Source organism: Typha latifolia, chromosome 4, assembly GCF_019914945.1.
Source record: "Typha latifolia isolate L0001 chromosome 4, TyphaL0001v2, whole genome shotgun sequence".
In the NCBI taxonomy this organism is placed as follows: Eukaryota; Viridiplantae; Streptophyta; class Magnoliopsida; order Poales; family Typhaceae; genus Typha; species Typha latifolia.
The window spans coordinates 1,008,172-1,021,058 of record NC_133089.1 but is presented as its reverse complement, the minus strand read 5'-3'; the positions used below and the strand labels follow the sequence as shown (position 1 = coordinate 1,021,058).

The window sequence follows — 12,887 nt, the reverse complement described above, 5'->3', positions numbered from 1 at the left end:
TCTCATAAATATTTTCTTTGTTAGTTATTCTTTTTTTCTTTTGGTAAAATTGTATTTGACCAATGTTAGGTTTTTATTAGAGACTATTTTACTTTTATTTTAAAGAAAATTATTACTTGATATCTATTAACGTAGTTCAAGTTCAAGTGATGAGATTTTCTAAAGTTTAGGAGTTGTGTGCTAAAATAAAGATGAGTGAGTGAAAATGAAAACAAGCTATAATTCGAGTCTGTAAGATAATTTTTTTCTAAACCCTAGCAAAGTGTAAGTTTTTATTTTCCCCTTTTTTTTCTCACGTTCGGACTCCTTAAGACGACATCTTTATGCTCTTCCCCTTTTCCTCTTCCATAGCCTCTCTATTGCTAGAGGAGAGAAAGGGCATTTTGTCCACCTGAATGAATGTGTGGCTTTTTCCCCCTTCTCTTATTCGTTGTTTTACTTTCGGTGCTATCATAAGGGACAACCACTCTAATCTTTCAACATGTAGTAGAGTTAGGGCTCTATTTTTGTTCAACTCTCACTAGTGTTAGTTGAGGAAGGATCCACTGCTTCCTTCTCTCCTCTAAAATTTATACTTGAGAAATAAAATAGAGCCCTTCTTTACCTCTCCTTCGAAGAAAATTAGATGCCCAACGATGGATGATACTATATTAATTAGTCCATCTCTATTATCACAGGTGATATTTGATCCCCAAATACTCACAAGACCATGTCTTTACTACATTGTTGCACTCTTAGTGCCCTCGAGCTTAATATTTAATTTTTTTTATCTATACTTAAATATGAGATTTGTGTCAAATAACATCTCGCCTCTTTAGTGTAATTGCTAATTATTAGAAGTAGAAATTCATCAACTAGAATAAGAAAAATATAAAAAAAATTCATTAAACCCAAACGTATCATCATATATATACAATTCGCAACACTTCCCGTCAGACTACGAATCTAAAAAAGAAAAATCCCCGCCCTCGAATTCGTGACCCGAGAGTGGAAGATCCTCCAACCCAACCAAGAAATCATCCAACCCTAACCCCAAATCCATCTCAGGAATCTGAATCTCCAACCCTTGCTGCTCGAATAGCTCCGCCGTGGATGGCTCTTCTTCCACCGCCGCAGCCTTCCCCTTACTAACATCGAGCACAGAGGAAGGAGACGGCGCAGAGGAATTCGCCACGGCGTTCTCCGTAGTGCAAGAGGTTATGCTTCTCCTCTCCTCTTCGAATCGCTTCTTCGCGGCCTTGTAAGCCTCGGAGGCCAACTCGGCCGAGTCGAACGTTCCGAGCCAAATGCGTACTCCTCGGATTGGGTCTCTGATCTCCGCCGCCCATTTGCCGGATTGCCTCCGACGAGTACCTTTGTAATAATTAGAGTTATTCTTGGGTTTTGGCCTTATCTGGGGTTTAAGCGGTTTCAATATTTCTTGGATCACTCTCTTCCTCTTCTTTCTCTGGAAATCCAGTTCGTCTTCGGTGGCGTCCGGGTCGGATAGAAGTACTCGGATTTTTTGAACGCGCTTTGCCATTATAGATCATTAAATTCGATTTTAAAGATGAAGATAGCTTAGAGTCAAGTGAGAGGCCCTCTCAGGAGCAGGAAGAGGAAGAAGAAGCCAAGTATGTGAAGAAATCTCAATCCAAAGTACATCACTCCAGACCTGCGGGGATAAAAGGAGACAACTTTCGTCAAACTGGAGAAGAACTACGAGATGGGTATCTCTTATTTCCTCCATTACAGCTAGAAAACAGAGGAAAATCTTAAACCTCTTTGTCACTGACCTCGAAGATCCAAGCTTTTGTTGCATTTTCGAATACGAAGCAGAGATTTTGGGCTTTGCCACCTTCAATTCTTAGAGAAATGGGTCTCTCGCCAACTACTAATAATCTAAAGCTGCAAGAGAGTTCTACTGAATTGCTCAAACTTGGGAATTTCCAAAGCCGCAAATGGGAAGTAGATATGAGAAATGAGGCGGTCGTAGGTATAATAAATATTAACGAAATAATAATTAAATATACATGATAATAGGATTTGTCACCTGAGCATTGGTTGGGGATTACGGTGGTGTGCGATGGAAATGGAATCGGTTGTAACGTCGGTTACTTCGGTGCATATCTAGACATGGTGGTTACTTGGTCTCCAAGTAGTTAGTTAGCAAGAGAGAAATTCTTCTTTGTTTTATCTATTTTTTATTTATTTAAGAATTTTATTAAACCACTTTATATTTGACTTGATTTGACTTAGAGTTCAACTTGACTTACTTTGGCTTATTATTTTGGTCTATGCATTTTACTTTTAATACCTCATAAGAAGTCAGAATTAACTTCAATTTAGCAGCATTATATAATATATATACATGGTGTTATTTTTCTTTTAAAATAAGAAATCAACCATCAGCGCACTACAGCCGACGGCCCAAAATGCACTGCCGCCTGTTACATTTTGCTCCCTGGATAAGACATTTATTGTGCAAGTAATGGCCGCGAGAGTTTTTAATTTAAAAGGGAGATTTCCTTGTCCTCTAAACATATTTATGAACAAAAGAGAGGGTGAAATCGAAAAGTAGCATTATTTAGTCACCGTCTCAACTCTCGCGTCGTTGTTTCCACGTACTTTGCGGGTGGGCAAAATCTCCCAGAATCCATTAGTGGGCCCCAATTCGTACCTTTCACTGGGCCCAGGCCCAACAAGTGCATTTAACTAGTGGCTTCCTTTGATCCCAACAAAAATTAGAACCTAATTAGCCATAAGAAAATAAATTAAGTAATAAAAAAGAACCAGATTTGGGCATAACTACCACTAAAATTTTTAAATTATTATAGCTGTACTCTTTTAAAAATAATCACTTAATTTGTTAAAACTAACTAACTATAATTAAAACACAACTTAGATTTAAAATTATTTTACTCTTTCAAAAATATCATTATCTATCAGTGCCTACTAATTAAAATATAATTAATTAATAAAACTTCTACCCTTACATGATTTATTTCTATTTTGAAAGTTTTGGGGGGCAATTATATAAAAGAGCCAAAAGGAAGATATTGATCCAGTAACTTTCTTCCATCTTCTCTGTCTATAACATCTAGATATTATTACATATAGGAATCCCAAAAGATTATATATACACATTACAGCACCAAAAGATATATTAAAGAGATAAGAGAGAGAGAGAGAGAGAGATTATTGTGAAGGAGAATAAACAATTGTACTTAAAACACCGCCAAAACTTATGTCTACAACTAATTCGCATCTCTACTCGATCACGCCGCCAATTCCAGCCCAAGATCCATCCCGTAGTTATCGGGTCGGGTCGGGCGTGAGGTCTTAGAAACCGAAGCTGAAACCGGTTCGAACCCGAGCGTCAACTCCAAACCCACCTCCTCCTCCTCCTCCTCCTCGTCGTCCCCTTCCTCAGACCGAGGGGGGCTCGGCTCGGCTTGGCTCACGTGCGACCCAGCCGCCTCCACGGTGTCGACGGAGAACAAGCTCTCGTTCTCGGACCCGGTGGACTCGGGCTCGCCGGAGTCGGCTCGCGGCGTCGGCTTGCGAGCGGTCCGCTTGAACCGGTTGCGGGTTTTGGTGACCTTGTGTATTCCAGTCTGGTCCTTGGACACGTGGCGGATGTCGCAGGCCTTGAGGGGAGGGGAGGACGCGGACGCGGCGGCCTCGTAGGGGATCTGGACGATGGGGGCGCCTTTTAGCACGGACTCGACGGCGGCTTGGCACATTTGCCAGCTTCCGGCCCACAATAGACCGGCCGAGCCGTAGATCGGGTTCACGATTCGACCGCACGCCTCGTACAGCAACGATCGAAATATAGCTGAATTCAACACAAAAATAAAAACCAAGATAAGAACACTGATTCAAATTTTAGATAATTGAGGGGTCAAATTGCAAATAACCAAAAAAAGAAAGTTAGATAGAGGAGGGTTTATGTAAACTTACAAGGACGGAGGTGGTCGGGGCCGGCGTTGATAAGATTCATGAGCCCAGCCCGGCCGTAGAACTTGGCGAGGAAGACGGTGGCATTGGCTTGGGCCTCGGGGCTCTTGATCCACTGCAAGCACGGTCGGATGCTGCAGTCCTCGCCACACCCCTTCCGGAGTACACGACACCCATTGCAGCTCATCCTCATCTTTGCTCGCTATCCTAGTCCCGGAATAACTCTTATCCGATGGTGGGAATAAGTGGAGACGAACTCGGATTGCGATGTGTATGAGAGACGAAGAATGGGAGGGAGAGGGGATGTATATAAGTATCGGGAAAAGGAGAGCCGTGGGTTTGCGGCGTGGCCAGTGGTTTCTATATTTTGGGAAGGCGGGTTTGCTTCTCCTGGGGCCCGCGCACCTGGATAAGTCGACTTATTCGCAGAATTAGAGGAGAATAGTAGGTCCGATAACGGCATGCAAGCGAGTCCAAAACTGGGGAGAGTAAAACCCCGGCGCGTGGCATCCATGTCAGCGCCACGTATTAGCATGAGAAGAAGTTACAAGTAATAAGAGAGGAGTCGAAGAAAAGAAAACCATCGTTTTTTTGCCTCCCGGTTTTGTGGAGTTGGAGTGGAGTGGAGGTCGCACAGGGATAAGATAATCCCCGGTTTCCGGTATCCGTGTTTTTATTCCAAGACCGTGGGCGGCCTGGGAACTTGGGCTAGTGGTTTTATCACCCCCATATGGACCCACCTAGTTATTTCCGGAATAACTTTATTCATAACATTAGTTGTGTAGACTATACGAAGATTAATTAGACAGATAGACAGACAGACAATGACGTCGTCGTATGGATAAATTATAGGCGTCTTATTCTGCCACCTTATTCCGTTTCCCTCCGGCCATGCCGCTGTTCCTCCTTTTTACTCGGGCTATTTATCTATCCGCTGTTGGAATAAGGCCTGGTATTTATTCCGGATAAATTATTCTTGAAAGGAGACGTAACCAAACGCAATTCCTTCGATCCATCAATCCCGTGTGCTGAGCCCATTGATTCAGACCCGAACCTAAACTGGATCCAGTCTCCATTTGTTTGAATAAAAAGTAATCAACATCTAGAAGCTTATCCTATGTTTTCCTTACATTGTTTTTGGCTTCTTTTAATCCCAATAGAATTCCCACTTGGAGCTATTATTTGTTTATATATAAAATAAAAATAAACTATATATGCAACTTGGAGAGTGGGAGAAGAGAGCAGTTACAATGGACCAGTAGATAGGAGATGCCAATTTCTCGTAAAGAATTTTACCTTAGCATTCATTATCCTGCTGTTGAATATTTTATTCGATCCAAATACTAATCCAGCATTAGATACTTTAAATTCTATATAATTTGATCCTCTGTCACCACCAAACTTGGAGAGTGGGTTCCAACTTATTTTTTTTCCCCGTGGTTTTTGAACCTCTGTTTTCCCATCCAAACTTCGAAAAATTACATATAAAATTACATTCTATTATTTATAAATTAAATTATATAATTTAGTGAATATATATATATATATATATATATATATAAATATTCCTAAATTATATTTGAACTAATACAATAAAAATATTTTTTTTAAGTAAACATATTTTTATTTTTAAAATAATTAAAATATTCTTAGTGTGACTTAGTTAATGATATTTTTATAATTTTTTTACATATATTCGTTAAAAATATAAGATGTATATTATAATTTTATTAAAAGACAAAATATTATATATATAATTTTTTTCTATTTGCTGGATTTCTCCTCCACAAACTATTTTAATTTATCTTATCTATCCGTTTATCTGTTGTGGGGTAAATAAATCCCGATATCTTTTATCTTATTCGCTGCATCTGGATTGAGATATCGGAATCGTATCCTTGAAATCAAATTCCGGGGTTGGAGCAATCTGTGTGCCGAGCCCACATCGATCGTCGGTTCTGATTCGATCCGGACCACACCATTCCTCCTCCTACTTGGGTCGACATAGGAGCCCACTGCATTTGACTTCTTTCTTAATTGCTTCCATTTCCAATCAGATTGAATAAAAAACAAAGACACAGTAAGAGAGAGGAATGCTCTCTTTCTTCTTTTCTTTTTAGTCAATTCTTTCTCTTTGCATTTCCCAAAATCTCTCTAAAATAATTCTATGAACCTAACGGACATTAGATTGAGTAGTCTTTGTAAAGGATTCCAAAATATTTTATAATTATATTTACTTTTGAATATATAGAAAAGAAAAAAATATATATATACAAGCCAAGTATAAGACCTTCAAAATAAATAAGCTACTCGAGCTCAGCTTGGCTTGAGAGTAAACGAACTAAAGAACTTGAACAAAGTCGGCTCGCTCTCACTCGGGCTCGCCCGGTTTACACCCTGGGCCAAGTATTGGGTCAAGATTAGAGTCATGGACTGTAGATGGGCTTAGTGCTGAGAGCCCAGTAAGAGAGTTGTTGGGCCGACTCATGGGCCTTATAAAGCTTTTACCCGGCCCAACACTATTATATTTGCCTGTTGTTAACTTCAAATATTTTTGTTAGAAATAAAATAATATTCTGAATATAATTAATTCACCTCCATAAAAGAGTTCTAAACATTTAGCTAACATACCTTAGAACTGCATTTTATGAATTAATAAAGTCACTTTCAAAACTTGATTAAGAAATAGCAAATGAATTTTTTAAATACTTGCAAGAGGGATCACATCAATGGATCCTAATTCCTACCAGTTATTTATTATTTCACTAAGAACCTCTCAAAATTTTCATTTTAGGTTTTATTTTAAATTAGTAATGGTATGAGTGCAAAGACCATGAGACAAAATTATAATGTGATGGGACTAACCAGAGGGATTTATCTAGTAATCTAAACACAGTTAAGAGTTGAGTGGGATAACTTTTTGACTGAGGTCTCATATTTATCCAGATTTATTGGGGGATAAAGTCAGCTATCGGCCAAATGGTAATTGAGATATTACTTATTATTATTTAGCAATAGTCTAAATAATGCACCAATGATTCTGATATCAAATTGTTGGGAGACAGGGGAGTTCATATCTAAGTAAAATAAGATTCTATAAAAACCTTAGCCCCCTTTTATTTTAAAAAATATTTTTTTTCTATTTAAAATAAAAAAAAAATTATATTTCAGAATAATAACTAAATATCATAAAGCTCAATGCCTCAAAGATCTATTTTATATCAAATTAAAAAGGAATTTATGATAATTTTATAAAAACTCCATATTATATTTTTATTCTAGAATACAAGTAAATATAAAATAATTATTTTAAAAATAAAGATCTTATTTTATAGTTAATAAAAAAAATTGAGCTCAAATTATTAGATAAAACTCTAAAAAAGTTTATAAAAATTATTTTATTTATTTATTTTCAAAATTTATATGTATAGACTAAAATCCATATTCAAACGTGGGAAATGGACGTGTAGGTGAAGGTACAATTGTTCCGATCCGTTTTATCCTGCCACGTATATAGACATAATAAATTTCTAATTAATTAATAATGACGTCACAACTGGGTAGAACTCATCTCAGACCTTTTTCTTTTAAAGTAAACTTCGTTAACAAACAACCACCGGGATTGACTTATATCTCAAAGTGTATCTCTAGCCAAAATAGATTGAAAATTAAGTATTCCTAATCCATCCTAACAAAAAAGAACAAAGAAAAAAAAGAAAAATCTCTACATTATTTGATGTAATGTGCTAGCGATTGGTATGATAAATAGTTATGTTTGAAAAAGTAGACATCGGATATCTACAATCATCCAAAATTGATTTGATTTTCTAAGGATTTGATTGTTGATATAGAAATTTAATCAGGATTTGGGAATCAGTTTCTATTCCTTTGCACGGTACATCTCCTGCCAACAAAACACCACATTAGCATCTCTGAAAATTCACCCCCTCCTCCCTATTTAGTCTCGTAGGATTAAAAGTACCATCAACATTTATCTTAATAACACCAGAGTTTGGGGAGTGCCACTTAGGCATTGTGAAATTCTTATTCAAGTTTTTGATAGATTAGTGAACAGAAGGTTTGGCGTCTTTGAAAATATAGGTGTTCTGAATTTTTTAAATTTGTCAAAGAGAATTCACAATTATAGCAAGAGAAAAGGAGTTAGTATGCCCCCATCATAAATCTAGTCCCTAACGACCAGTCCTCGTTAAAAAAAAAATGGATACGCAAAACATTCATAGAAAGGTCCCAAAATTGACGGGCCACATCACATTCAAGAAAAAGATGCTCCACAGATCTATCCCTACTACATATATTACATCTAGCGTCAATTAAGAGGCCGCATTTAAAAAGTCTATCTTTGGTTAGCAATCTTCCCCTCGTTAGTTTTCAACGGAAACATTTATTCCTCGAGGAAATATTCAAATTCCATAGAGATTTTTTATTTTTTTGTCAGTATTAGAAAATTGTACAATAGATTTTTGGAACAGAAAGCGATAAGTTGATTTGAGCGTAGGAAGACTCTTAGTATCATGCATCCAAATCCAAACATCTCTTGTGGGGATTCTTGGAAGTTGCAAATTAAGGATTTGCTCCCCAAAATCAGTCAAAAAATTGACTCTATTAGCATCCCAGTTACCTAGACGTATCAATCTAGCAACTTTTTTGGTCCCGAACTTAATGTTCATATTCAAGTAAGTCGGTTTCCAAGCAATAGACATACCAAAGATCCAAGGGTCATGAATGATACAAGTAGAGCGCCTATCACCAGTGTAACGCGTAAAATCATCTCTAAGCTATGCAGCAGATTCACACAAATGCTTGTAAAAAATTGAAAAATGCTTCATGATATATTTTTCTCACCAATATTTAAGTATTAACGGGTTGTTGCTTACTCGGATCCAAGACAAGAACCTAAAACCCTCCCACCGAGATTAGACGTGTGAGAGGGCGTTCACGTAGGCTAGTTCTACGTGGCAACTTACTATCGATAGTAAGTCTACTCAAGATACTTCCAACCAGGAAATGCATATTTGGTTTCAAGGGAGCCTTGAGCCCAACCCCCTTTAGTGTCTCCCCATTCTGAGGCGGAGCCTTGGTATCCGTTGGCACCTCGAGGTGTGTGAGAGTCTTTATAGCCACATCAATCAAGGCGTCTCGCTCGAGCCTAGGCTCAACTTGGTTTTGAACCAACGGTTCCCTAGTGCGAGTCAAACTAACCTAGTCCAACTGTGTGTCTGTCTCCACGGTCACAGTGGTTGTAACCACCGTGAGCGCCGCCGCCGCCACTTCCGACACAGGAAGGACGATGGTTGACTAATATCCTTGGTCCATAATCCGATTGAACCACCTTAGTACTCTTTATAGCCACATCATCACAATCACATGTAAAGGTTTGATGATTCGTGGTGGTATCCATAGGGAACTTGCCTTTATCATCACCATTTTAGTGATCCTCCATCACCGGCTTACTAGGACATTCTAGCTTGTTAAGACCAAGCTCATCATTAAGACTAAGCTCATCATAAACTCTCGCATAACATCCTCTGCGTAGCACAACAGATCCATAACTCCCAAAGATGAGCATAATATCATTATAGTATCATTTATCCTGAAGGGTTTGCCCACCAAAGCAGCAATCTGCACCAAGATATGAGGTTTCCATAGGCAACAGTAATTACTTCCTCCCTTGGTCGGAAATTCGGTTTCATTTCATTAAGTTAAAGAGTTAAAACTCTTATCGACATGGGCCCTCAGTGAGGACTGCTCCCATATCCTCTTCATTAGCAGATTTTAAGAGGAAAAATCCTCAATTTTATCCACAATTAAGACTGGTTCGGACAGTTTCCATTGCCTCATAAGCTCCAGTTTAACTATATGGAGTGGGAGGACTTACCAAAGAACTTACCATAAACGGTCATCTTCCACTTTGATCTGCTATCCTCCGACACATCTGGGTCTATTTCAAGAGACTCTGTGGACGTCTGCGCTAGTCTAACTAGTTGCTCGTCTGAGATTAGTCCTATTCGTGGGCGTCTTGGGACTTCTCCTCTCACAATCGAGCTCTAAGAACACGGCTCGGTAGCATGTCGATCTCCAGGAGGAGACTGACGTGAAGGCGGGGACATCACTTGGGGGTCGGCTTTGAAGAAGAACGTAAGGGGGAGCCCCATCTGGGGCCCTCACCCTCCACCATGGCAAGGAGGAAAAGGTAAAAGCCAATCACTTTGCACCCTTTTGCATTGTTCACACTCAAAACGTGAGTGAGAATGGAGGATACCAAAGTGAATCATTAAGAAGAATGAGAAAAAGAAAGAAAGGATTAAAATGCAAAGAGTGAGTAATTAATTATTCATTCATCAAAACCTTCCACAGAAAAAACAAAAAATATATATATATAAAAAACCTCCATTACTCTTTATCTTTTCTCTCTCTTTCGATTCAATGTGGAATCTTAGAAACAGAGAAGAAAAAGTGCTCACAGACTTGTTTTCTCTCTCTCTCTCTCTCTCTCTCTGTTTTTATTTTTAATCTCTAACTCTGTGAGATAGAATAAATTGAGATTTCTAAACTGGGGCGCAGTTAGAGCTATCGAATATGAATAACTCAGAGAATATGAAACTAAACAAGTCATACTCTTAAGTGAAAAGGAAGGATGAGTTGTTCTTCTTGCACCTCCTCCTCTTCCTCTTCCTCTTCCTCTTCCTCTTCGTTGCCGCCACGTAGGAAGCTTTCCAGAGCTTCCATGGTGGGACCCAGTACATCTCGTTCCCAGGAGGCTGCTTCGGCTTTCTTGCCCTTCCCGTACAATCTCGCCGCCACCGCCGCCGTGGCGTCCACCCTCGTCATCGCCCAACCCCACTCCTCTCCCATCTTTCGTATCTTCCCCACCTGGGCCGCCGCGAGCCGCCGCGTGTTCGCCTTCACCGCCGCCACCGCCTCCTCGTGACCCCACTCCTTCCGGAAAAACTTGCCGAACTCCGGCACCCCAATCGCCTTCCCCAACCCCACGTGCCTCGCGCCTCTCTCCAAGTACTCCTGCAGCTCCCCAACCATCCCGCCCTCCACCATCTCGTCCACCCTCCGGTCCAAATACTCCCCCAACAACTCCCCCTCCACGTCCACCCAAACAAAGCAGCACCGGCACCTCACCCCCCACCTCCGCCGCCTCGCCGCCGCGAACGGGTCGGAGCCGGGCACGAAGCCGTCGGCCACGAGCGCGTGGATGAACGAGTTCGACCCGCCGGCCACCACCGGCACGCGGCCTCGCTCGGCGATCCCGGTTACGGCGCAGCCGGCCAGAGACCGGAACCCCGCCGGCATCAGCTCGCCGGCGGCAGGGTTGATGTCGCCGAGGAGGTGGTGCGGCACGCCGCGGCGATCCGCCGCGGATATCTTGTTGGTGGTGATGTCGAGGCCGCGGTACACCTGTATCTTGTCGGAGTTAACCACCTCCCCGCCGACCCTCGTCGCGACGTCGATGGAAAGCTTTGACTTCCCGGTCCCCGTCGCCCCCATGATCACCACCATGCTCATCTTCCTTCGTCTCTGCTGGTAGTAGTAATAATAGTAGTCGTTTTCACGGGCAACAGCCACGGCCGGCATCAGACTCCGGTGGAGAAGGCTTCTGGTGCCGGATAAAGATATTCTCATATAGAATAAGTAGATCCAATTCACCCAAAGCTAATCAATCCCAAGAGGAGATGGATGCTATGTATATTTATTCTCATTTCAAGTGATCAACTAGTAGTAGTAGGAGGAGGAGGAGGAGTCGTTGCATGTTTTGGCGTTGGCAAAATAACATCATCGCATCATCTCCTTTTATATTATTAGAGGAGAATAATCTAAAGTTATTGTGAATAAATCGAAGTAATTAATCATTGTAGTGACTAGTAAGCATCAAAATAGTTGAAAAAGTGGCTTAATTAACATGGTATCAGAATCCGAGCCGTAGAATTCAAGCATAAGCTTGACATGAAGATTCTCAATTGTCATTCATCAGCTTGGCGTTGTCTAGTTGACCTCCTGTTATATTTGCTGTTGTTCTAAGACTAAGAGTGACTATTTGCAACACAGGCCCTTCTTTTCTTTGTCCCAATTAAGTTTCCATTGACATTTGAGGCGACGACTTGAGAGGAAAAAAAAGAAATTTGATCAAGTTGTAAACTTGGGAGGATGCTTTGGAGGACTCGAGGAGAAGGGATTTGAAGGTATTGGATGCATGGGAATTTGATTATTTGAGATTTTAGAAAAAGTCCTTCTCAGTTACGTTCGGAAAAATATCATACAAGAGGGAGAGCATAAAGGAAGGTAAAGTTAATTATTCATTTATTCCAGCCATAGCCCTCTAGGGCTTGTGCACTACTATTAAACGCGTTTGAATTCAAGATTCCTAGGGTTTGCATCCAATGTGACAAAGGAATGGTACCTACATGCATGCAACTTACAAGAACGACAAACTTTGAGATGAAATGAATCAAACTTTCTTTTATATATATATATATATATATATATATATATATATAGTAGATTCATATATCTATTTTTCACTTATATTTTCCACCTCTCGTTAAAATAACCGAACCCTAGATAGTTATTAGGTCAACTAGTTATCCGACATATATCGAACTCATCAAGTAACAAAGTCTTCAATTCGGATAATTAGTACAATATATACATGTATAATGTTACAATCCTAGTTTGGCATCATGCAACTAGCTAGACTAGTATTTTCTTGGGATAATAGTAGTTTCTAGGGCACATGAAAGGGATAGTTATGTTTGCATGCATGCAAGTGTTGTTGTTGACCATGACCATAGCCTAAACTTTGGAACAGATACCCTTAGTGGCTGCAAGATAACAAGGGAGAATAAAAGGTGAGTGGTATGCAGTTGCTGGATAAGAAAGGTACAACTTCTTATGTACATCCTTAATGTGATACTCTCCAT

General features: G+C 40.1%; 2 protein-coding genes and 1 long non-coding RNA gene across 3 annotated transcripts; all 3 read right to left on the bottom strand.

The window, feature by feature from the left end:
- Window positions 1–860: 860 nt before the first annotated feature.
- On the bottom strand, window positions 861–2,078 carry LOC140787120 (uncharacterized). Its single transcript, XR_012108753.1, has 2 exons — window positions 1,776–2,078; window positions 861–1,654 (listed from the first exon to the last, which is right to left on the bottom strand). It is a non-coding gene; the product is annotated as an uncharacterized lncRNA (long non-coding RNA).
- Window positions 2,079–3,038: 960 nt separating this feature from the next.
- Window positions 3,039–4,299, bottom strand: LOC140786690 (LOB domain-containing protein 41-like). Its single transcript, XM_073135302.1, has 2 exons — window positions 3,943–4,299; window positions 3,039–3,817 (listed from the first exon to the last, which is right to left on the bottom strand). The coding sequence occupies exons 1-2, from the start codon at window positions 4,130–4,132 to the stop codon at window positions 3,258–3,260; spliced, it is 750 nt and encodes a 249-aa protein (XP_072991403.1). The 5' UTR covers window positions 4,133–4,299; the 3' UTR covers window positions 3,039–3,257.
- A 6,014-nt stretch (window positions 4,300–10,313) lies between these two features.
- LOC140787103 (adenylate isopentenyltransferase-like) lies at window positions 10,314–11,714 on the bottom strand. The gene has a single exon (XM_073135870.1). It carries the CDS (start codon window positions 11,590–11,592, stop codon window positions 10,570–10,572), a length of 1,023 nt encoding a protein of 340 aa, XP_072991971.1. The 5' UTR covers window positions 11,593–11,714; the 3' UTR covers window positions 10,314–10,569.
- Between the last annotated feature and the right edge of the window lie 1,173 nt (window positions 11,715–12,887).

Coding starts and splice junctions, on each gene's coding strand:
- LOC140786690 (XM_073135302.1), bottom strand. CDS start 4,132: ATGAGGATGAGCTGCAATGGGTGTCGTGTACTCCGGAAGGGGTGTGGC. Junction 3,818..3,942: donor CCCCGACCACCTCCGTCCTT/GTAAGTTTACAT, acceptor TGTTGAATTCAG/CTATATTTCGATCGTTGCTG.
- LOC140787103 (XM_073135870.1), bottom strand. CDS start 11,592: ATGAGAATATCTTTATCCGGCACCAGAAGCCTTCTCCACCGGAGTCTG.